The sequence below is a fragment of the Quercus lobata genome, chromosome 4, assembly GCF_001633185.2.
Source record: "Quercus lobata isolate SW786 chromosome 4, ValleyOak3.0 Primary Assembly, whole genome shotgun sequence".
Taxonomy (NCBI): domain Eukaryota; kingdom Viridiplantae; phylum Streptophyta; class Magnoliopsida; order Fagales; family Fagaceae; genus Quercus; species Quercus lobata.
The window spans coordinates 16,326,052-16,349,741 of record NC_044907.1 but is presented as its reverse complement, the minus strand read 5'-3'; the positions used below and the strand labels follow the sequence as shown (position 1 = coordinate 16,349,741).

The 23,690-nt window shown below is 35.6% G+C and overlaps 1 protein-coding gene across 1 annotated transcript; it reads left to right on the top strand.

Annotated features, from left to right (window-relative positions):
- Positions 1-11,479: 11,479 nt before the first annotated feature.
- LOC115987397 (NADPH:quinone oxidoreductase-like) lies at positions 11,480-15,913 on the top strand. The gene is made up of 3 exons (XM_031110925.1): positions 11,480-11,805; positions 11,892-12,080; positions 15,217-15,913. The coding sequence occupies exons 1-3, from the start codon at positions 11,709-11,711 to the stop codon at positions 15,519-15,521; spliced, it is 591 nt and encodes a 196-aa protein (XP_030966785.1). The 5' UTR covers positions 11,480-11,708; the 3' UTR covers positions 15,522-15,913.
- The last annotated feature ends 7,777 nt before the right edge of the window (positions 15,914-23,690 follow it).

The window sequence follows — 23,690 nt, the reverse complement described above, 5'->3', positions numbered from 1 at the left end:
CAAAAATAAGGAAAACAAGATCAAAAAAATGCTACTTGGTAAAAAAAAAGTTTGTGAAATGTTCTTGCATTTCAAAATTCGTATTGGGCACAAGAACCCAGCCCCCTTTCTTGGTGAATTTTCTATGATTATTGCATATGTTTTGATGGGTTAATTGAATTTTGAAGTGGGTAATAATGAAAATTAAGAGATTGCATTATTTCGGGGAGACTGAGCTTTGTGAACAAATGGCTTTTGGTAATTTTTTCTTTTTGGAGCAATTTTGTTGAAAATTTTCTCCATTAAAAAATCATCTAGATCTTGGCTTTCTAGGGACAAGGAGACTTCACGAGCTTATTTCCTAATAATTATTTTCTGGGTTTGTTGTGTTGTTTATTATAAGTCACGAATAAATTTGGATTTTGGGTATAAAGGGTAGTGATTTTGATAGTGTGTTTTTATTAAATTTGTGTTCAAATTATTAAAGCAAAGATTTGGGATTTTGATAGTGGGTTTTGCTTTGATTCAGTCACTTGTTTTGTTCCACTAACCTGCACAAACCCACAACCAAGACTAAACTGGGGTTTGAGCGAAGAAAGACAGAGAGAGATCTGGGATAAAGAAAGAGTAGAGAGATTTCTTGCAGCTTCATTGCCGATCTCATACTCTTTCGTTTGAGGAGTTTGCATAGCTTCTAGTGTTGTGTCAAGGTCAATAATGAGACTCTTTATGAGTCTATCTTCTTGCTTCCAAGTCAGGTATGTAGGGTTGACTTCCTTTTTTCCACCCTGAGTGGTCAAGATAGCTTTTGGTTATTGAAAGGAGCATTCACGGTGCGATGTAGTGTGATTTTGGGCCATTTTTAACACCATATTTTGCGGTGTAGTTTAGTTAAAATTATAACTGTACTGTACCTTATTTTTGCAGTCACATGTGTGGTGCGATGTGGTTTAGAGTTTAGCTAAAACCATAACTGTACCGCGCCTCATTTTTACGATCACATGTGCAGTGTTATGTATAAAATGCAATTCGAACGGTTTGAAGTTGGTATAATTTTCAAATTTTGGGCTTTTCCTACACAGCCCAAAACTAATTTTTCCTTTTGTTTTGAGCGAAGTTTTAAACTATTGAGCTAGATTTTCTTTATTTTGGGTTGGCTTTCCCAGTCAACATTTACTAGGGTTATTAAATTTTTTTTTTTTTTAAAACTATGATTATTAAACTATTAATAATATATTTAATATTAAAAATAAATAAATATATTAATATATAGAAAGGGTGCGGTACAGTGTGGTTTGTGCGATTTTCTTATTATAAAACCGCAAACCACACTGCACCATGTGGTGCGGTGCGGTGTACTGTTACTTGCGATGTAGTCCGGTTATGCCATTTTGCGAGCAGTTTTGGTGCAATTTTGTTGGTTTGTGCAATTTGGTGAACACCTCTAGTTGAAAACCTTTTGTTTTGGGATTGAGCATATAGATGCTCTCAATAAGTGGCTGAGTTTGGTCACGCCACATGACATAATTCACGATTGAGAGCTTATATCAACTACCATTGTCGCAATCTATGCAATGGTGGTAATATTGATTGAAATGGAGGTGGAAGCCATGTTTGAGATAAGAATTTGAGAAGGAAATACCACTTTTGTTGGTGGAATGCCTTGAGTGTGTTACAAAGACATTTTGTGATTTATTGGAGTTCTTGGGCTAGTTTTAAATTTTTTACAAATAGCATTTTTTTTATCTTGTTTTTCTTGTTTTTGTATGTTTTGTTTTGTTTTGGGAGGAGAGAGATATAAAATCAGAGCAAAAATACATATTTGCCCTCATTTTTAATAGAGGTGGGTTATAGGAAACACACGGAGCAAATCTCAAACGGACAAAGTGAAACTTTTTAAACCACGGATAGGTTAAGTGATTTCAGACCAAATCACAGGTGGATTTACTACAATTACCTCACTTTTCATACAATATATATAATTTTTTTGTTAATTCATGCATTCTTTTAGTTTTATAGCTATGTATATATAAAATTTGAACGACTTACCAAGCCTAAGGCTTTTCAAATAAAAATCATTTTAGTAAAATTATCTTTTCTTGGATGAACTAGTGAGCTTTGCTAAGAAACAAATCAAAGACACAAACAAAGTTTCTTTACGAACATCATTAAAAAGTTGTGTTGGAGCCTCTTATGTTGAATACCACTAACCAAAATTTGAATAATGACTTTGCAAGATACAGGTTCTTTGAATGGAACTTGACTAGAATCTCACATATCTTATGAGACTATCTTATAAAACATTTCTCTTACATACGTGTGATGTGGGTGTCATATATTGTAAGAGAAATGTCTCATGAGATATCTTCTCGTTAGGGAGAATGTGTGATCTACCTTTGCAGCTATGCTTGAGAGTTGGCCAACTTGATTTCCCTCTAATAGCCATCAAATATTGAACAAATAAAACTTCAGTCCTTAACTGTTTTAGTACATTCTCATTGTCTTGAAGATATTTGTAATGTGAAATAAATGAATGGCCAAGCATGAAGCATAGATGAGAGAGCTTGAGGATTTATATTTGCTTCTTTGAATGATAGCTAATAAGATGTGCTCGGAGGATTATGATCGGGTCTTTCCTTTAAGGAAAGGATTTCTTCCCCTTTTAAAGGAACTAGGATTACTCCAAAGTCCCGCAGTTTAAAGATATAGCCCACGCATATATTGCAACTTACGTTACGACTTCAGCCATACACATCAGACCATATATCAACAGAAATTGAAATTTTCGTTTTGTGATTTCTCTAAGCTAGATTTCTTGATGGCTTTCCACAATGATCTTATCAACAACTTTTCAGGTCAACCATCAGCTCAATTGCGCCATGATGCAAATAAATCTAATAGAGGCAGGTGAGGTTGTGGAGGGCCCATTGGAAGTGCTTTCAATGGTATTGGGCTGATGCGTTTTAAGACTTTCCCGGTTATGAGATTTGGAAGTTCAAAAAGAAGCTCAATGGGCTTAGATATGATATTGGCTACATATGGATGGGTGAAAAGTACTAATATGAACAACATTGCTAGTGGGGACTCAGGAAAGAAAAAAAACTAAAACACATATACTCAGAGAAGATATGATATTAGCATGTAAGGACTAAATATTCGGTATATTACACACAAATAAGAGGCCTTTATGTAACCTAGGAGAAGTGGTTTATACAACAATATTAGTGCATTCAAACAAAAATACAGTTTGAGGCTTAAGGGTGATCATTCTAAGAATGAGTTTGGATTGCACGTTTCAGCTGGCGTTTTGCGTTTGGCGTTTGAAAGGTGGGTCCCATGGCAACTGTGCACTTTGCAGCAAACTTTAAGATAAATGCATATTATATATTTTGTTGGGTCCCACATGGCACTATTCATATTTAAAAATTATTTTACTATGGTGTTTTCAGCAATAAGTTTTCAATTTGTAGCAAATAAACAGTATCCAGACAGACCCTAAGTGTTTGTTTGGTTAGTTTATTTTTTGCCAACTTATTTTACTATTTAGCTTATTTTTACTACTATTCATAGGTCTCATTGCATTTTTTGGTACTATTTATAGGTCTCACTGTACTATTTCAACTAACATTTATCTTTATTGATAGGCCAAAAACGTATTGACCCCTTGTGATTAAATTAATTGATTAATTAGCCAAATTTATTAATTAATCAAATTAACATGCATAGTGCATAGTAGCACAATCAAATCACCAATTAAACTAAGTGTAGCGAAAATTAAATTGACACGGTGATTTGTTTACGAATGAGGAAAACTAACACGACAAAAATCCCACTGGGTGATTTTAAGGTCACCACTCCCAAAATTCCACTATTATCATAACAAACGGTTACAAATAAAGAAATCATAGTACCTTATATCAGCCTACAATTGGACTTAATCTGTAGTGACAATTTCTCATTTTGATGCATAGCTCCTAAGTATGTGACTAACCAATTGCATGGATCCCAGTACGCGACTTCAATCACCAACTAGAGAAGGTTGTTCGCTACAAAATTCTTCAATTCATCCACACGATGAAGATCAAGAAGATGCTTGGTCACAAAACCCTACGGTGCACAAACACAGTAACTTCTTCAGAAGAGATGAACTAGGGCAAAACTTTGTCTCTGGTCACAATTTACTTAAATAGACTTTTGTCAAAACTTGTGTAACTTGTGTCCTCTTTGACAGCTCTTAAAATAATCCTTTTATATGTCTAAGGTTAGAAAAAAAGAAGTCCCAAAAACACATTCACGGATTCCAAGAAAACAGATCAAATTTTTTTATTCTTTCTTAAACCTTGACAGATAGGAGGTGTTGAGCAGTTGTTGAGCAAGTGTCGAGCACACGGGTTGAACAACTTCTTAAACCTCGACACATGCTAGATGTTGAGCTTTAATGAACTTGCACTTCTCAACTTGTTTCTTGGACAGACTTGATGACTTCAACACTTGATCTTGAAACACAGTTTTTTGAAGTATTAAAAACACCTAGATTTACCTAGTTACAAGCAAAATGTGTTTTATCAAAGAATTAGTTAATTACATAAAATAGTGACATATGTTCCTAACAAGTAAATCACATATGTCCTAACATTTATCTACAATATTTTTAGTAAAAATTTTCAGTTTAAGCAAAATAAGCAGATTCCAAACAGACCCTAAATAAGATCTTTTTTATATTTAGTTATAAATTTTGTATCACATTACAATATTTAAATGTTTCTCTCTTCTTAAGATGCAAAATTATTTTTTAAGTTTTTGTATTTAAATTTTGCTAACATCTCGACATTCAGTTGATATATAATTGGATAATATGGTTATTTTAATTAATCTAAACCAGCATTTTATCAACTTTAAGTTAAAAATAATAATTATTTATCTCAAAAAAAGTATTGGGATTGGGTCTTTATTTATTTATTACAAGGCCTTAAAACTCAAGTCCTCCTCAAAATATGTTTAAATTTGTTTGTATAACATGGGCAATAATAAAATATTCTTGGGTTTTGTGAGATAGGTTGTAATTGTGCTAAACTAAATCAAGCTGCCAGCTTGGCTTAGTTGGTAAGAGTCGGGCGCTTTGTCTAACTCACCGAGGGTCGAGTCCCGTTGCTAGCAAGAGTCCGTTGGTAGGCATCCACACAAGTTGGTTGAACCTGTCTAACTCTAGCATCCTGCCCAGGGGCTAGCGTAACCTAGTGAAACCCTATTTTCCTTAACCAAAAAAAAAAAAAAAAAAACCTGAATCAAGCTTTTTTTTTTTTGAGAATGAACCTGAATCAAGCTGATTGTTAAAATTCTAAGATCATTTAATTTTCTATCTTATATGGAACTCGAGTTGAGTTTGAGTTAAGATTTATTTAACTCTTTATTAAATGATGTAAACCATTATTGCTAGTAAAAAAGTAATGTAAAATAAAAACCTTTATAGCTGGTCAAAAAGTAATATAAAAGTCACTTAAAAAGCTTATGAAAAGCAATGTAAAAAGAACTTTATAATGAATGGCTCACAATATTCAGCAAAAAGAAAAAAACCGGTCACAAAGCAATATGATAAGAAGTTGTTGTTTGTCTTCTTTTATGCACTAACGAAGGTTGTTTGTCCTACATGCGCGTGATTTGCAATCTGCGTCTAAAATGTTAAACGAAGGGTTGGAAATTTCATACACCATGCCAAACTTGTTTGTCCTCTCCTTCTCTCAAAGTGCTTGGTAGGACAAAGAATTAGTTGGAAATTTCCACAACTACACTGTTCTCCTCAAAAGTTGTGCCACTCTCTTTCTCTCTTTGAATTAACACAACACAATGTTTCACGGAGGACTACGATTCTCTGACATTAACATTGTTTGGTGGAAAAAAGAAAAAAAAAGAGATTCGGGTTAGAAACTTTCATGTTATGTAGCATCATTTTGCAGTTTGCTCCTCAAAAGTTATGCTCGTCTTCCCTACTCTGTCTCTCTGTCTCTGTCTCTCTCTCTCTCTTTGAAATTAGCACAATGTTTTTGGATGTTGAGATTGATACAATAATTATTTCGTTAGTTGAAGGAAAATTATTGTGTAGACTACTCCGAGCTCTCATATGGGGTAGGCTCACACGTTGAGAAGAAGGGTTGGAAATTTCTTACATGTGCTAAACCTCCAAAGTCGTGCTTGTTCTTTCTTTCCCTCTCTTTGAAGAAAAATTCTAGTAGACACATGCTAAATTTCACCGAAAATTTCATATACATGCTCTCACAATTTTGTGTTGTGAATCTGTAATGGGAGCCAAGAGGTTTAGTTCCAACACAATAAAAATATTGTAAAGAGGGAGTCAAATTTATAATTACTCTCTAAAATTAACGCTGTTTTTAAAGGAAGGAAAAAGAAGTGGAAAACGATTAAAAAAAGGGAAAAAAAGAGATGAAAAGGAAACAAATATTCTTTATGGTTTGAATGTAAAAATAAAAGATAAATTGCTTTTTTGCATTCTAAATTATAATAAGAGGGAGTGAATAAGAAGAGACAAAAAAAAGGAAGATGAAGAGAAAGATAAATAGTGATATTAAAGTAGAGGATATTGAGGAGATGAAAAGGTAAGGAAAGAAGAAAAGTAGAAGAAAGTGTAAATATTTAAAAAATAAGTGAATATAAAAAAAATTATAGGAAAATTGAAAAAAAAAAAAAAAAAATATATATATATATATAGGCATTAAAACCAACAAAAATGAATATGTAAAGTTAATAATCTATTTATATATATTTTTTGTAAAAAAAAAAAAAGAATAAAAAAACAATAATTATGTGGCAAATGATGTGGTGATGAGGTGGCGTAGTAGGAGTTTAACAACAATAAATGTTGCACTTCAGCTTTTGGTAATATATAGATAAAAGAGAAATTTGTTCAAAAGATGAAAGGATGGCTAAGGCCTTGTTTGGTTTAAAAAAAATGGTCACTCATTACTTATCACTCAGTTTTCATCACCCATCACTCATCACTTATCACTCATCACTTATCACTCAAAAAACCCCAATTTCCTACCCCACCTGTTTGGCACATATTTTCAGTTTCTCATCACTCAATTTTTTCTACTTTTTGTGGGCCCCATAACTGAGCACTATGTCTTAAGTTCTGTTAGCCTACCCGCCTCCCCTTCACTCTCTTCATTTCATTCTCTTCCCCTTCAGTCACCATTGCCCTGTTACTCTCACTGAAGCTATGCTCTTTCTCTTTCATTTCTCATGTACACACACATCAACAAGAACAATCCTATCCCAAACCTACGGCCAAACCATCATAAACATACAAATACAAATGAATACAAACATAAACTCATAGGTACCCACACATGTTCAAATCAAAACCCACAAATACCCAAATCACAAATACAAACCTTATGCCCAAATCAAATCCAAACCCACACCACAAATCTGAACCCATAACAGCCACCCACATCTCAGATCTAAACCCACCACAGCCACACCACAAATCTAAACCACACACACACCCATGTCTCAAAAATCAAGTGAGCGACAGAGTTCTGCAACGTTTTGAGTGAGACTCGGCCGTCGTGTGGAGAGGCGAGAGGCCTGTCTCATCATCGAACTCGTTGACGAGTGGCAGAGTTCCGAGCTCTCCGTTGAGCAATGCGGCGGCGGAGTCGGCGGAGTCCGATGCGCAACAGAGGTGGAGGAGCTTGGACACTACTCGTCGGTCTAGTGGATTCGAGTCGGTTTTGAAGAGCCAGTTCGCGTACATGACGAGCTCGGCCTTGTTGCCCTCAAATATGGCTCGGATTATGGCTCGGACAGGAGTAAGAAATGTTGCTGGAGAAAGAAGAAAGAGAGAAAGGAGAAAGAAGAAAGAGAGAGAGAGAAAGAATGCTGCTGGAGAAAGAAGAAAAGAGAGAAAGGAGAAAGAAGAAAGAGAGAAAGGAGTCGTTGGTGATGGATGTGACAATGCACTGGTGAAGGGGCCCACAGTCTCAGCTAATTTACGGGCTTGCCACTGAGTGACCGGTTTTGAGTGATGAAAACAGCTGAATTGTGTTTTCATTTTTGGTCTTCATCACTCAGTTTTTTGAGGGATTGGATGACCAAAACCGGGTGACCAAATATGAGTGATGGTATCCAAACAAAAAAATTTATGTGGGTCCCACAAATTTTGGATGATGAGTGATGAAAACACAATCATATCACTCAAAACTCTCTCATCCAAACAACCCCTAAGTGTTTTATAGGATGACTTGCTTCATTGATATCATCTTGGGAGTTGGAATGAGGAGATTCAGACTTGCCTAGACCATGTCCCAAATGTACTCTTGCAATTTCACTGTTCTTGGTAATTTATTCAAGTTTATTCATGGTGTATATAAAGGTTCATGTCTACAACCTAACACTTTTGTGTTCTAGTTTCAAGCACATGCTCTTACATCACATCTTGTACACTATAATCATGCTCAACAAAAATTACAGATGGCAGCCTAAGGTGTAAATGAGGAGTGAGTTCAGTACCAACTTAATTAAAGTCAAACTTATCAACTCATGGGATCCTAAGGAACTTTGCCTTCAACCCTTGAAGCTAGCAGGCTTTTCAACTAGTTTGAATTCTAAGAGAGAAGCAAAGAGACAAATAAACCTTGTCTACCAGCAAAGGTATTAACTATTAAGGGTAAACAAAATTTCAGATTTATTGAGAGTTGAGACTCAACTTGGTCCATTAGCCCACAATACTAGAAGTTTTTCCTAGACTACCGATTAGCCAACATCAAGAAATTGAGTGGAGCATGCACTTCTGGACCTAGCCAAGCAAGTATCTGTAACCATTATTTCAATCTTTGATGAGTGCCAATGATAGAACATTGAAACATAAGATGAACAAGGAGGCACTAGTAGGTTCCTCATCTCATTCTCATGAGGCCACTTAGGCAAAACATCTTTATAAAGGTGGCCCAATGATCAGGATAAGATATGACACTCAACTGATGCACCGAAAGATCAGTTGGAACTCCATTTGTAAATCAACAATGTTACACAAAGGAAAACAAATTTCACTAACTTTTACACGATTTATTAAGATAATGGATTGTAGTTAGTGTAATATCATTTTGATTAATATCATTGTTAACGTCACTTTTATTATGTACCAATCATAAGGATATGCTAAAAAAATATTGTGAAATTTATTGTATATTATTAAAAAAAAAGACCTTACGCATTGTACAACCGACAAAGATTGGATTCAATGTTCCTGTGCACCAGAACTGTTAGGATTGTCAGGATTATGACATGTCCATTTTTGGTCATATATCATGATTTTGATAGGTTCAATACATAAGAGCACTGAACTCAAATCAAGTCTCTAAGGAATTAAGGATAAAGCCTATAGACATAAAAATATGATAAAAACTTTCACATCTGTGATAGGTAAAAAAAATGATGTTAGTAACGGGTCTAAATAAGAATCCAAACCCTTAGAGAATTAGCATCAGTTAGTGCAAATTTTTCATCTATTTTGCAAGAAAAAACATACTTTTTTTTATTTTTTTTTATTTTACACACCCACTTTTACAAAACACCCACATCAGTTTATCTATTCTACACATTTATTCAATAAAATATTCATTTCTTTAACACTCATCTCTCTTACAAACCCAACGCAACTTACACACTGTCATTCAACCCAGCCATATGAACTAGAAAAAACAAGCAGATCAAGGTCAAAACCCACCAATCGGAACCCACAAAGCTAAAGAACAAGCTAATCAACCCAAAGACCCATCGATCCACACCCATAATCAACTAAAAAACTAGAAAAAAAAAACCAGCAACCAACAGATCAGAGCGAGATCGACGCCTCCGACCTAAGCAAGATCAACACCTCGCAGCACTGCCACCTCTTTGTGACGGCTGCTGCCATACGCTCCATCCTCACCTCCGAGTTCTTCCCTCTCCCCCTCACCCCGCTCGCCTACTTCGCCGCTGCTATTGACACTACTACTTCCATTTTCGACACGCTTGACTCCACTGCTACTGTTGTGCTGTCAATGAGAAAGTGATCTGAGAGAGTTGAACTAATGAAATGAGAGAGTTGATCGATGGGAGTGAGGTGAGAGAGGAAATGCGAAAAAGAAAGTGAGGTGAGTCAGAGTTACAGAGAGGAGAGAGAAACAAATATTAAAATATTAAATGAAAGAAATACAGTAACAGTGCATATACCACATCAACTCATCTTTAATCTTCTAATATAGAAAAAAGTACTAATTTTACACATTCTAACCCAAAAAACACCCACATTAGTCTTTGTAAAGATGTGCAAATATACACCATGACCGTGTAAATGAACAATAACCCTGCATATATGCATGATTATTATTCACCGTGTAAATGGTTTTTTAATTCTTTTTTTTTTCTCTCCTCTATCAAACTACAACAAACTAGCGTGGCAGAATAAGAAAGAAGAAGAAAATAACCATCTAACCACCAAACCCAGCGCCACCACCAAACACCGCAACCTAGCACAGAAAAATATCCCAAAATCAACAGATTAATCCAAAATCAACAGAAAAGCAATTAGAAAATCCAATTCAAAATTAAGACAAACCCACTAGAAAACCCAACTCAAAATCAATCAAAACTCACCAAGAAACCCAACCTAAAAACAGTCCAAACCCACCGGAAAACCTAGCCCAAACCATACTCAATGGAAAACTCACGTGAAATGCCCAATGGAACTGGATCTGTCACCCGATTTGTTGCTGCCCGATCTACTGCCACCAAGTCTTCCATTACTGCCGCCGGATCTTCCATTGCTGTCGTCGATGGGGGGTGGGAGGCGAAGGGTCGGTGGTGGAGGAGAGAGGGAGGAGCGAAGGAGAGAGGGAGGGCGAAAGCGAAAGGGAGGCTGAATCGGCTGATGGCTGAGGTTAAGGCAATGGCGGTGGCGAGCTGGATCAGCGAGCTAGGAGTGAGTTGGATCGGCGAGCTAGGAGTGGGTGAGGGAAAGAGAGAAACGGGTGAGTGAGCTGAAAAAGGAATTGTGGTAGTGTAAAATAGATAAAGTAGGTTTTTAGTGTAAAATAGACAGAAATTTTTAAACGAACTGATGTAGTTGCTTACTGTAGCAATGATGTATATTTACACACTTTTACACTAACTGATGTAAACATTTTTTCGATTAAAATGTGTAAAATGATACACTTTTTATACTAGTATTGTGTAAGATTCAGCAGTTGCTCTTAAAAGCTCGGATTTGAATTTTTTGTTGTTAGAACTTTGTGTATTTGTAACTTTGCTCAGTCCCTAAGCAACAAATTCTCTTACCTGCCGACAACTTCAATGAGCCAGGTGCCCCAAAACATTGGGACACAATCCTTTTATCTCACAATTCCCACTTGTCAACAGAAAATTGGACAGACAACTTTAAAGTTTAAACTTTTCTTTTTACCTTATCATCACATCATCACTCATCAAGGTCAAACCCCATTTTCTATTCCCATTTTCCACTAATCCAACGGCAGTTAAACACATAAACAATTCATATTTCATCAAATACCATTAACTGCTGCAAACGACAGCATTTTATAATGTACCTCACACAGCTTCACTTGTCTAAATAGTAACTGACCCATCTTTCAGAGTTCAAACACACACTTTATACGCAGAGACTCACAGACAGACAGAAGTGAGAGTCAGAGAACTCTGAGTTTGAAGCTATGGAGGCTGTTATAGCAGCAAAACCGATTATTAAAGTGGCGGCTCTATGTGGGTCTCTCCGAAAAGGCTCGTACAACCGTGGCCTCGTTCGTTCTGGTACTTTCTCTGCTTTTGTTTTTAACTACTGTTTTATACTTTGTTTTTGAGAACTGGGTTTTGATTGTGTGTGTGTTTTGTTGAAGCAATCGAGGTGAGCAAGTCCATCAATGGCTTGGAAATGGAGTACATAGACATATCACCTTTGCCTATGCTCAACACTGATTTGGAAGGAGAGGGAACTTTCCCACCAGCCGTGGAAGCATTTCGTCAGAAGATTAAAGAAGCTGATAGCATTTTTTTTGCTTCACCCGAGTACAACTACTCAGTTACAGGTACTCCTTTTTTTTTCCTTAAAAAAAAAAAGTCTTGGAAAATTGGTATTGTTTGCAAATTTTCAGTTTTGGACTAAAATTCATGTCCTGGGTTGAATTTATTTTGTTTAAATTTCAACAATTCAACCTCTATGAGGTGTATCAAAATGACACTGCACAAGGGTTTGTATAAATGACACTCTCCAAATGTTACTGAATGTAAAAATGTAACCCAAAAAAAAAAAAAAAAAATTGAACTTCTTAACAATTTTTATTTTTATTTTTATAAATTATTCATTTGTACTGAATTTATTATAGAAAGCCATCTTTACAAATCTCGAGAGAGAGGGTAGTGTTATTTCGATCATACTTTGCATAAGAGTATTTATTTAAAAATAAAATATTTCGTTAGAAAAGTCAGACATGGACTAATTTGTCACATTTTGTAATCTCATTTTGATAAATGCTTATGGAGATTGTTGTAATTTACCCATTTATTTTTCAGAGGAGATGTGGGACATGAAGCATGCAAGGTTTTGAAAATGGTGGGTGCTTTGTATAAGGGCTGGGTTAGTTCTTAGAAAAGAACCTTTGAGGCTTTGTCTGTAGTTTTTTTTTCATATTTGGGGTGGTGTTGTTTGATTAAAAAATGGAAAAGAAAAAGGGCAATGGGACAAGCAAAAGGTGTCCTGTTATAGGAGATAGATAAGGAATTCAGGACCTTGTGGTTGCAAGTGGGTGAGGTCTCAACTTGGGAGTAGGTACCATTGCATATAATATATGACTTTTATTACTTGGGAAGTTTAGTTGACCCAACTTTTGGGTTTTATTTTGTACGCATGGTATCACGGCTTTCATTGCCAATTCGACCGCCCAAATCCCCCAATATTATATTTCTTTAACTACAGCTGGTTCTAAATTACTTTTATGATTATTATTATTGTTGACCATACACTTTACACTTTAGGCTACCCAAATTCTTTCAAATGCAATGTTGTGTTAATATATAATATTACTTAGTTTTTCAACCAAATTTCCCACATTCTGTCAAAAATCAGAATCTTCAAGCAAACAGTGCAGGGAGGGAGAAAACAGGAAAACGAAAAAAGTAGAGAGTTAAATTAGCCTGAGTTTTTCAAATGTCTACTCAGCATACATGTGGTCATTGTCTTTGAAACTATATATATATATATATATATATATTCATTCTGCACTGCATTTGAATGTGTAGCACTTATCGGTTTGAATTAGCTTTATGTTGAAAAGATTATTTGTTGAAAGTTGACAAAAGTTTTATTATACTTAAAAAAAATAGATTGAAACTTTAAAAAGTTGTACACAAGTAAATGAGCTAATAAGCCATCTAAAACAAAGTTCATTTAAACGTTCATTCAATGCCTTTTAGTTGATCATTTCAATCTATGAGCTTTGAGGTACCTGATGCGTTAGGCCTCTCAATTATAAGATGGTTCATTAATCTTATTTCAAACATAATCTAGTGTGATATGAGAAGTATAGCAGGAGCTGTTTATAGGGATATTCATCTTGACCCTGACTAAGTGAGTCCCATAGGACTTCAGAAAATTGCTATGAACTTAGCCTAACCTTAAGGAGAGAGCTACATAAGCCTGGCATATTACAGTATATGATTCCATATTCCAAATCCTAGAGAGATTTGATTCTAGGTATCCCTTCTCCAAGCTCACTCTGTGATGTACAGCAACTATGTGTTGAATAGACTGATTTCTGTGTAGGAAGGTTGGAAGGACATCAAGGAAGTTTATATATTTGTTCTATTTTGCATATCTTACTGATCAAAAGCATCTGAATGGCTAAAATTGTCAGGGAAAATTTTTGGGTCCATTGTCAGTTTATATGGAACAAATGGATGCATGAAGGTTCAACTCAACTCATCCAAGCCTTAATCAAAAATTGTTGAGGAAAAATACTTGCAGAACTTAAAATTTAAGATGTAAAAAAAGGCTTTTAAAATTAGACATATTTCAAGAGAAGAAATTAAAAGTTTTTTAAAAGGAGCCTCAACATAGTAAAAATTGTTCTTGGACAAGTTGCTGTAAATTCTTTTCCAATGCCCAATGATTAATTCTTCCTCCTGATATATCATTAATATCCTTTGTAGAGCCAATATGGTTGGAACTGTTTACCCCTTTGACCTTGACTATTCTGATGGCAAGTTCATTGTCTGTAATCTGTGTTGAAAGTTGATACAATTAGCCAAATAGTTTACTAGTGGGGACCATCCCAAGAAAGTAGTAGTGACTACTAGCATGCTGTCTATAGGATAGAGAGAGACAAAAAATTAACCTTTCTTACTTATTAATACAGCAATTTCCAAGGCTCCAGCTATTGCATGTTTCAGATGTTGCAATGTAATATAATCCCCTTCATATTGGTTTCTGTTGCTGATTCCAAATAATTCAAGAGTTGTTGACATTTGTTATTCTAAAATCGTCTTTTCCTGCAGCAATTCTTAATATTTCAATTTCTGGCACTACTTTCTTGCTATCTTTAAGCTACATTCTTGTCAAATATAAAGCTGATATATTAGGTGCATGCAAACGTTTGGTGGAGATGAGCACTCTTTCGCTATGATATCCTTTGTCCTATGCATAGTCGAAATTTAATGTAGAACCAGAGGGGTTTGAGTCAACTCGAGGAATTTCACAATGTAGGAAAATGGAAAAAAGGTTTTATAGTTTTGAATCATACTAAATTTCTTAATGGATTCTTGGAAAAAATGGAAATGCATGGTTTTTGATTAGATGCAAGAGGAAGTTGTTAAATCATATGTCCAGAGTCAGTGGGTTACAATTCATCAGCATTGACAGAGTGCACATCTAATAATGCACCCCTTGCCATGTAAAATATTTTGATTTGTTTTGTTACAATGCTAACCTTGTTCCAATTCTCATGCAAGAATACATTACTTTCCCTTGTGTAAATGGCATTGATGGATCCGTAATTATATTATTCAATTATCAAAAATTAAAAAGGGAGGGTAGGGGGTGTTAATTTGCAGTCTATATATGTTAAATTTTTTAGCCAACATATTAGGATTATGCATTGCCAAAAAATCGGTGCATGTTATTTTCTGCTTTGTGTTTTGACAACTCTTTTCTCTTCCCCACTTTACCAGCACCTCTGAAGAATGCAATTGACTGGGCATCTAGACCACCAAATGTTTGGGCTGATAAAGCAGCTGCAATTGTAAGTGCTGGAGGAGGTTTTGGTGGTGGACGGTCACAGTATCACCTTCGCCAAATTGGAGTTTATATAGATCTTCATTTCATCAACAAACCTGAATTTTTCTTGAATGCGTTCCAACCTCCTGCAAAGTTTGACAGTGATGGCAATTTGGTTGATGAATCAATCAAGGAGAGGTTGAAGGAAGTTCTTATATCCTTGCAGGCATTTACTTTACGCCTCCAAGGAAAGCTTTGAGAAATAATTCGTGATTTTTGGGTGAAAATAATTTGTGACACAGTATGTACTATGCCTGGCATTACAACCTAGCTGATTCTTTATGCCAAGTAGTAACAGGCTGCATGGATTTTTATTTTTATTTTCTGTAAAAGTGAAGTTTGGAATCAGACATCAACTTGCTTTCATGTTCTTTTGGCGTGTCATGGTTTTGAGAAATAATTTGTACCAGTCAAGCTTCTGTTCATGTTGTTCATGGCCTGGTGATGAAAAGTTAGAGCCAATGGTCCTTGGATCAAATGGCATGTTACCCTCATAAACAAGATGGAATTGAGATTGTGTTCAATCCATATAGATCTGTGAGTTTTGTATTTACTCATCAAAGAAGAAGCATAATACACTGGGTCTATGATCTATCCAAACTGTAGCAGAATTACATTTAGCAAATTGATAAACTGATAACGTTTTGATAACCTACTAATTTGTAATGCTATTATAAGGTATAGATGATTGATTCAAGGTTTACTTTATTACAAAGAAAATATTTGAATATTTTGTCCAACAGTTTTTCTATGACCACAATTTTTGTAACATGATTTTTGTCATGACTCTGATATAGTCGATTGTGAGTAGTAGACAATTACTTAATTTCATATGGACTCGTTACTTTTTCTTTACCACTCATAATCAATCCTATCAAAATTGTGACATAAAAATTGTGTTTACAAACTTTCTCTGTCCAAGCAAAAAGTACAGTCATTCTTCAAATATGCCCCTTCACCATGCATAGTGTGTAATACATTCTCTTAGTAAATCACACTCAGATGGTAGGCGTGTGTCATAGTATTGACATGCAGGTTGAGTTCCTCAAGTTCAATCCCTGACAGCAGGTATTTTCATACAAGAATAGCATAATATATATATATATACACACACACACGCAAACAAGATGTGTGTAATGTAACAAACATCACCCGTATATGTAAAGTTGTAATTTACAACTATGTTTTTGTTGGTTTTAATTCAGTACCAAATTTGATTGTAATTTTGTTCAATCTTATATACCTTGTATTTCATGTGGGTTTTATTCGTAAGAGTTGTGCGAGAGAGAGAGAGTGTAGACTCAAGGCAATTGAAGGTTAAAACTGTTTTCGCGGGTAGCTTGGGAGTAAGCTTCCCGCGAAGTGAAGCATGTGTCCTGCACATGATTGGAATGCGAAGAGTCAGGACAGGATGAAGACAGTTGGTTTTTGCGAGTGTTGTCTTGCGGGTAAGGTCTTCAAGTGAGATACCCGCGAAACATTCTATTCTGTTGAACTATCATTTTTTATACACACTTTCTGTACTCACACTATATATACCCACATTACTCACAGATGTTGAGGAGTACTTTTGAGAGAAAACCCTAACCACAAACCTTGATAGTTAGAAATTGTTATACCCACAATTCTCTACAAAATCTATTGTAGATTTTCCTCAACTCTTATCTTTCCATTTTCATATCCTTGAGAGGCTGATAGCCCAAATATTTACCACACCCTTTTAGAGTGTTAAGTGAGATTTTGGTGCTACTAGAAAGTATTGGAAGATGCCCAACTTTAGTAAATGCAATCGGGAAAGCTAGACAAGACATAATTCCAAGAAGCCTTGTTAGAGTAGGAGTTTAGAGGGCTTAGGTGCATTGGGTAAATTAGGTTTGGAGGGTTTCTTACTATTCGTGTATCCCAACTGATTGTTTAGTAGATTGATTACCGCTTAGAGGGCCGCAAAAAGGTTTTTCTTTGAGTTCTTTGGTTTCCTCTTCGATAACACATCGGCGTGTTATCTTGTGTTTGTATTCTTCTTCCTTAATTTTTGCCTTTTTATCGTTGTTGTGATTAATTTTAGTTGTGATTAATTTACCAATTCTGTTTTAACTTATTTTTATACTTCGCACATACATTGTTTGATTATAAGCTTGTGTTGGTTATTTGTAAATTGGGGGTCTGGAGATATGTTTTATGTTGACTTTATTTCATGACAAAAAGTGTTGTAATTGTTTTAATTTTGTTTCCTGTATTTTTGTGAGATTTTATTGTATTGAGTTTAGTATTAAATTGGTGAAAACTCAAGCTTAATTGAAGATTAAGTGGATTTCGCGAGAAGCACACGAGAAGCTAACCCGCAAAGTAGCCACGTGAGAAGCATATGATTGGAAACTGAAGAGTCGTGCCAGACTGTCAATTTCGCGAGTGTCTCGTGGAAAGGCCTTCCCGCGAGGTAGTCGCAAAACATTCTACCTGGAGGATTTTTAAGAGTGACTTTCTTACCCTTGACCCATACTATATATATACACTCATTGCTCACAAATGTAAAGCTCTGATACCAATTGAAAGTTTGGATTTGTGTTAAAACACAAGAGCTATTTAGACCCCAATATTAAAAATTACAACTCGGTTGATTTTACTCTAATTTATCTAAGTGCGGAAACAAGAGTAAATGAAACACAATCAATTGATACTACTCCAGTGCATAAATATGAACAACAAACAATAAAAGTAAAGCACAAGAGTAAGGGAAGAGATATGCAAACACAAGATAACATGGTGATGTGTTATCGAAGAGGAAACCGAAAAACTTGATGAAAAACCTCTCCGCCGCCTTCCAAACAGTAAATCGATCCACTAGATAATAAGTTAGGATACATGAATAGTAAGAGACTCTCTAAGCCTAATCTACCTAATGCACCTAAGCCCTCCAAGCTCCTATTCCAATAAGACTTATTGGAATCGTATCTTATTTAGCTTTCTGGATCCTGCAATACGCCTGATTGCATCAGCCAAGTCTCACAGGCTTCTTTTGGCAAATCCCTAAAGTTTCTAGAACTCCAAAACACTCTCTTCACTCTAAAAAGGTGTGGGTTGTATTTGAGTACAAATCTCCTCTCAAAGTATGACAATGGGAAAGGGATGAAGAAGAGACTAGAATGATTTCTTATTAAGGATGAGTAACTCTCTCTCTAAAAGATGGGTGTGTGTGTTGTAGAAAACCTATTTAGGGTTTTTCTCTCTAAAATGGCATTTTTTACTTTTGTGGGTAATGAGGGTATGTATAGTATGGGTGAAGGATAAGAAAGTCACACTCAAAAATCCTCCAGGCAAAGAGTCTAGCGGGAATGTTGCGGGAATGTCTTACCCGCAAAATACTCGTAAAATTGACAGCCCGACATGACTCTTCAGTTTTCAGTCATGTGCTTCTCACATGCCCTTTTCATGGGAACCCTTCTCGCGAGTATTTTTGTTTGTTTGTTTGCTATTTGCTTTGAATGTTTTTACCTTTATATATATATATATATATATATATATATCAATCTTTACTTGTTTTTTATATCAAAAATCCAAAAACACATAAAAAGTAGAAAATCCAAAAAGTTTGATCGGTATTATTGTGTATTGTCACAAGCATGTTTTGCCTTGTACCTTTATACTAATGGTTTTGTGCATTTACAAACGTAACTTGTTCTTTATGCACTTATATCATTGTAGGAAAAATCTTGACATCTATGTGACTATTGTAAATAGATCTTTAAACTTGTTATGAATGATTAGTCAATGGTTTTGTTGATCCTGAAACTTGCATAGACTTGTGCTTATATATCTTCCCACTCTTTTATTTTTTTTGCTTAAAGAGCTTAACAAATGTAAATCTCAAAATGAAAAGAGATTAAGAGCTCTAAAAACCGTCGCACATACTAGTATTTGACTAGGAAAAAGGGAAAACGACTTTTAAATTGAAATGTATGGTGCTTAAAAAGCCAAAAGCTCACTCTTAATGTTGAAATATGAAAAATTTCAAGCACCGATCTCAAAAATGAGATGTATTGTTCAAAAAATGATCAAATGTTATGATTTGTGCAGAAACCAAATGAAAAGCTTCTAAGATTTGTAATCATTTTATTGTGGGAAATTATATATGTTCATTTCTATAATTGAGATAAACCACTTTACTTAGTACCGGTTGTGTATGACTTGATTGAATTAATCATTGAAGCTTTACTCTGGTTTAAGGACTATTTCACATTTAATACTCACCCACAACACATAAGTCTTAGTTCAATTAATGCTTATCTCATTTGTGTGATTGTACACGTTCAAATGTGATGTGTATGCTCAATTGCTTGTCGATCAAACCCAAAAATATTTTTGAGTATTTTATATGTTTTTGAAAGTGATTTTATACTCTTGTGCTTTAAGTTTTTGTTCAAAATGCTTTTTTGTGTTGTTCTTCAAAAACTTGTTCAAGAGGCATTTTCGCCCTTTTTTGTGTTGTTCTTCAAGAACTTGTTCAAGAGGCATTTTTGCAAGAAGCTCGCGACTAAGAGCTTCTCGCGAAAAGAGTTTAAGGGAAAACTAAAAAACATTGAAATTCATGCAGAAAGTATCGTGACTGTCTCGCGACTGCCTCACGATTGTCTCGCAACTAGAAGCTTCTCACGAAAGCTTCTGTGCTTCAGTGGTGTTTTTCGCAAGTAATTTTGCAACTATATAACCTGTGAAAAATGCGTGTTTTCAGTTTTATAAGGCTGATGTGACAGATTTATAAAACAATCTCTATTTCCCTCTCATTGCCTCACTCGAACCTCTTTCAACCCAAATCTGTTTTTCACTCAAACCTTATCTTCTTCAAGCTTAATCTCTACACAATCAACTCAAAGGTATGTTTTCTTATCATTCATTTCATTTTTTTTTCTTAGATTAGAAATTGATTTAGGGTTCTTGAATTGGGGATTTTCAAAAAAGGGGTTGGGAACTTTGTTTTGGGCAAAATTTTTTCAAAATTTTGAATGGGCTATGTCCCATTTGATTTATGTGTATCTGTGTTGCCCCTTGTGGCATTTTAATCATGTATTTAGACATATTTCCATGTGTTCATGCATTGCCTATATGTGTAGTGTAGTGTTGCATGTCATGTGTTTGACAAAATGCTCAAGTGGCATTTTTAAGTTGTTTTGGACTCAAATGAGTTCCAATTCCTAGGTTTACCCTCGATTGAACTTGCTTGACATGTTTTGATCATTGGGTATGTGTTTTGCATACTTTGCCCAACTGGTGCCTCACCATGCCTTGCCATGCATCACCTAGGCACTCACTAGGCACCCACCAAGCACACCTCATGCACACTAGATGCTCACATATGCACAGTTTCAAGTTCATGCATTTTAGTTATTTTTTCATGGTTTAGCACTAATAGCATGCTGTTTTAACCTTGCTGTGTTTTATTTTGAGTTTTTATACTTATGTTTTGGACTAACTGGAAACTAATCAAGTTTGTGCTCTATTTTTGTGTTTTTGCACTTTTTTTTTTCCTCTCTATTTTGTGTTTCCTTGTGTAGATGTCTCCCACTAAACATTTAGCTTCCAAGAAATCCTCCAAGTGTCCTCGAACAGATTCTGATAATTTCATATCAACTGATGCAGAAATGGCTTACAATGATTGCTACAAACGAGTCACAATAATTATGGAAAGAGTTGTCAAATTGGATACCTTTGAGGACACTTGCATACCTGAAGTGTTTAAGGAGAGGACATGGACGGAGCTACTGAATTTGAGTGGAGTTGTGTACTAGAAAATCATCAAGGAGTTCTTCTCGAATGTTAGTGTGGATGGATACCACATTAATTGCTGGGTGAGACACAAGGAATTTGTTATCACAAGGGAAACCATACAAGAGTTCTTAGAAGTTCATCCTCCCTCTCAGCCGATTACCATGCAATATGATGATCTTTTGGAATCTATTGAGGAAATGGTAAGGCTTCTTGGTGGTACACTAAACAAGAAGTCAATGAACACTATTCCATTCAATCCAGAGATGAGGACTCTATCTTATGTGATGATTCACAACTTGTATTCGATCACCAACCTGACGACATTGTTTGCTCCAAGGACAATTTTCTAATACGATCTCTTCATTCATAAGGAGATTGATATTTATGGACACATCTTTCATCTCTTGACCAAAAGCATTGAAAAGAGGAACTCCATAACTATCATGCCATTCCCTTCTCTCATTATGAGCCTCATTGCAAAGACAAGGCTCAAACTTCTGAGCGGTCTCACCGTAGTACAAAGAGACTATTCCATTGGTGCACACATAATGACTCGAAGCACAGCTCAAATCAAAGAATCCAAAACCGGTGTGTCTCAAATACCAAGGGATCATGTTAAGGAAGAGGGTGGAGATACTAAGGAAGAGATTGAGAGATTCACCTCTACATTAGAAAGTTCTGCTTAGCCATCCTCTCAAGCACAAGCATAGGGACCCAATAGACTTGATCGCCTCATTGCTAGGGTAGAACAAATGTATACCATGCTAGACTCCCATATGCAGCACATTGCGGACCAATTTGCATAAATTCAAGGTTAGATCACTATATTATCCTCACAGACTGAGGATATGTAGATGGAGTAGGGTTCCGATTTAGAGTCCGAGTAATTCTAGTCTTTTTGGCCATTTTGGTCAAAAAGGGGGAGAAAATTTCGAAGGGGAGCTGGCACAGTTGAGGGGGAGTAGAGCTTAGATATAGATATTAGTTCATTATTGGTGGTTTAGCATTGTTTATGTTTGGTTTAAACTCTATTAGTTTTTATAACTCTTGGATAGATTTGTTGCTTTCTTTTAAAGTTTAAGTACTCTGTGTTTTATATTTAGTACTTGTTTTTATCTCACTACTTTGTAGCATTGTTTTAGTACTTTTAGATGTTGATAATATATCTTAAGTACCTCTCACACTTGTACCCTCGTAGGATCTTGTATCCTAGATGCAAATAATTCGTGTATTTTGCATTGGTTGTGTGTTGGACATGCAATTAATCATTGTAATTCGTCTTTAGTGCTTTGCATGTTCGGATGAACATTTACCAGCTAAATATTTATTTTACTCATTCTTTAATGACTGACATTGTTTGATCAAGATATGCTTACATGTTATATAGTGTTTATGAACTTGATTGCACTTTACTTGCTCATATATGTACCATGTACTCAACTTGTCATAAGTTTAATGAAAGTTTTGTTTATGTGCGAGTGCTTTAGGTTATAGGTAAATACATGGAAGTGCTTCACAGCTTCTAAATTAGGTGTGAGTGAGTTTTGCCACTATTCCCAAACTCACGTTTAAGTCTAGAGTCTGTTTTAGGAGTTTTATCATGGAATAGCCAAAGGGGGAGATTGTAAAGTTGTAATTTACAACTATGTTTTTGTTGGCTTCAATTCCGTGCCAAATTTGATTGTAATTTTGTTCAATCTTATGTATCCTGTATTTCATGTGGGTTTTATTTGTAAGGTTTGTGTGAAAGAGATAGAGCATGTGAAGACTCAAGGCAATTGAAGACTAAAGCTGTTTTTGCGGCTAGTTCGCAAGTAAGCTTCCCGCAAAATGAAGTATGTGCCTTGCACATGACTGGAATGCGAAGAGTTAGGACAGAATGGAGACAGCTGGTTTTCATGAGTGTCTCACGAGTAAGGCCTTCCTGCGAGATACCCACGAAATATTCTATTTTGCTGAATTGTTATTTTTGATACTCACTTTTTGTACTTACACTATTTATACCCACATTACCCACAGATGTTGAGGAGTGCTTCTGAGAGAAAATTCTAGTCACATTGTTATACCCACAATTCTTTCCACAATCTATTGTGAATTTTTCTCAACTCTTACCTCTCCATTTTCATATTTTTGAGAGGTTGATAGTCCAAACACTTACCACACCCTTTCAGAGTGTCAAGTGAGGTTTTGGTGCTCCTGGGAAGTATTGGAAGAAGCCAGGCTTTGGCAGATGCAATCGGGCGTATTGTGGGATCTGGAGAGCTAACAAGACACGGTTCCGAGAAGCCTTGTTGGGGTAGGAGTTTGGAGGGCTTAGGTGCGTTGGGTAGATTAGGTTTGGAGGGTCTCTTGCTATTCATGTATCCCAACTGATTGTCTAGTAGATCGATTATTGCTTGGAGGGCGGCGAAGAGGTTTTTTGTCGAGTTCTTTGGTTTCCTCTTCGATAACACATCGGCGTGTTATCTTGTATTTGCATTATTCTTTGCTACTCTTTTACCTTTCCGTTTACTGCTATGATGGGTTAGAGTAGTTTTTGTGTTTATTCGCTTGCATTTACTCTGTTCCGCACTTAGTATAAGTTAGAGTAAAATCAACGAGCCGT

Excerpts from the sequence above, each read along its gene's own strand:
- LOC115987397 (XM_031110925.1), top strand. The coding sequence starts at position 11,709 with ATGGAGGCTGTTATAGCAGCAAAACCGATTATTAAAGTGGCGGCTCTA. Across the intron at positions 11,806-11,891 it reads CCGTGGCCTCGTTCGTTCTG|CAATCGAGGTGAGCAAGTCC; the intron begins GTACTTTCTCTG and ends GTTTTGTTGAAG. Across the intron at positions 12,081-15,216 it reads GTACAACTACTCAGTTACAG|CACCTCTGAAGAATGCAATT; the intron begins GTACTCCTTTTT and ends CCACTTTACCAG.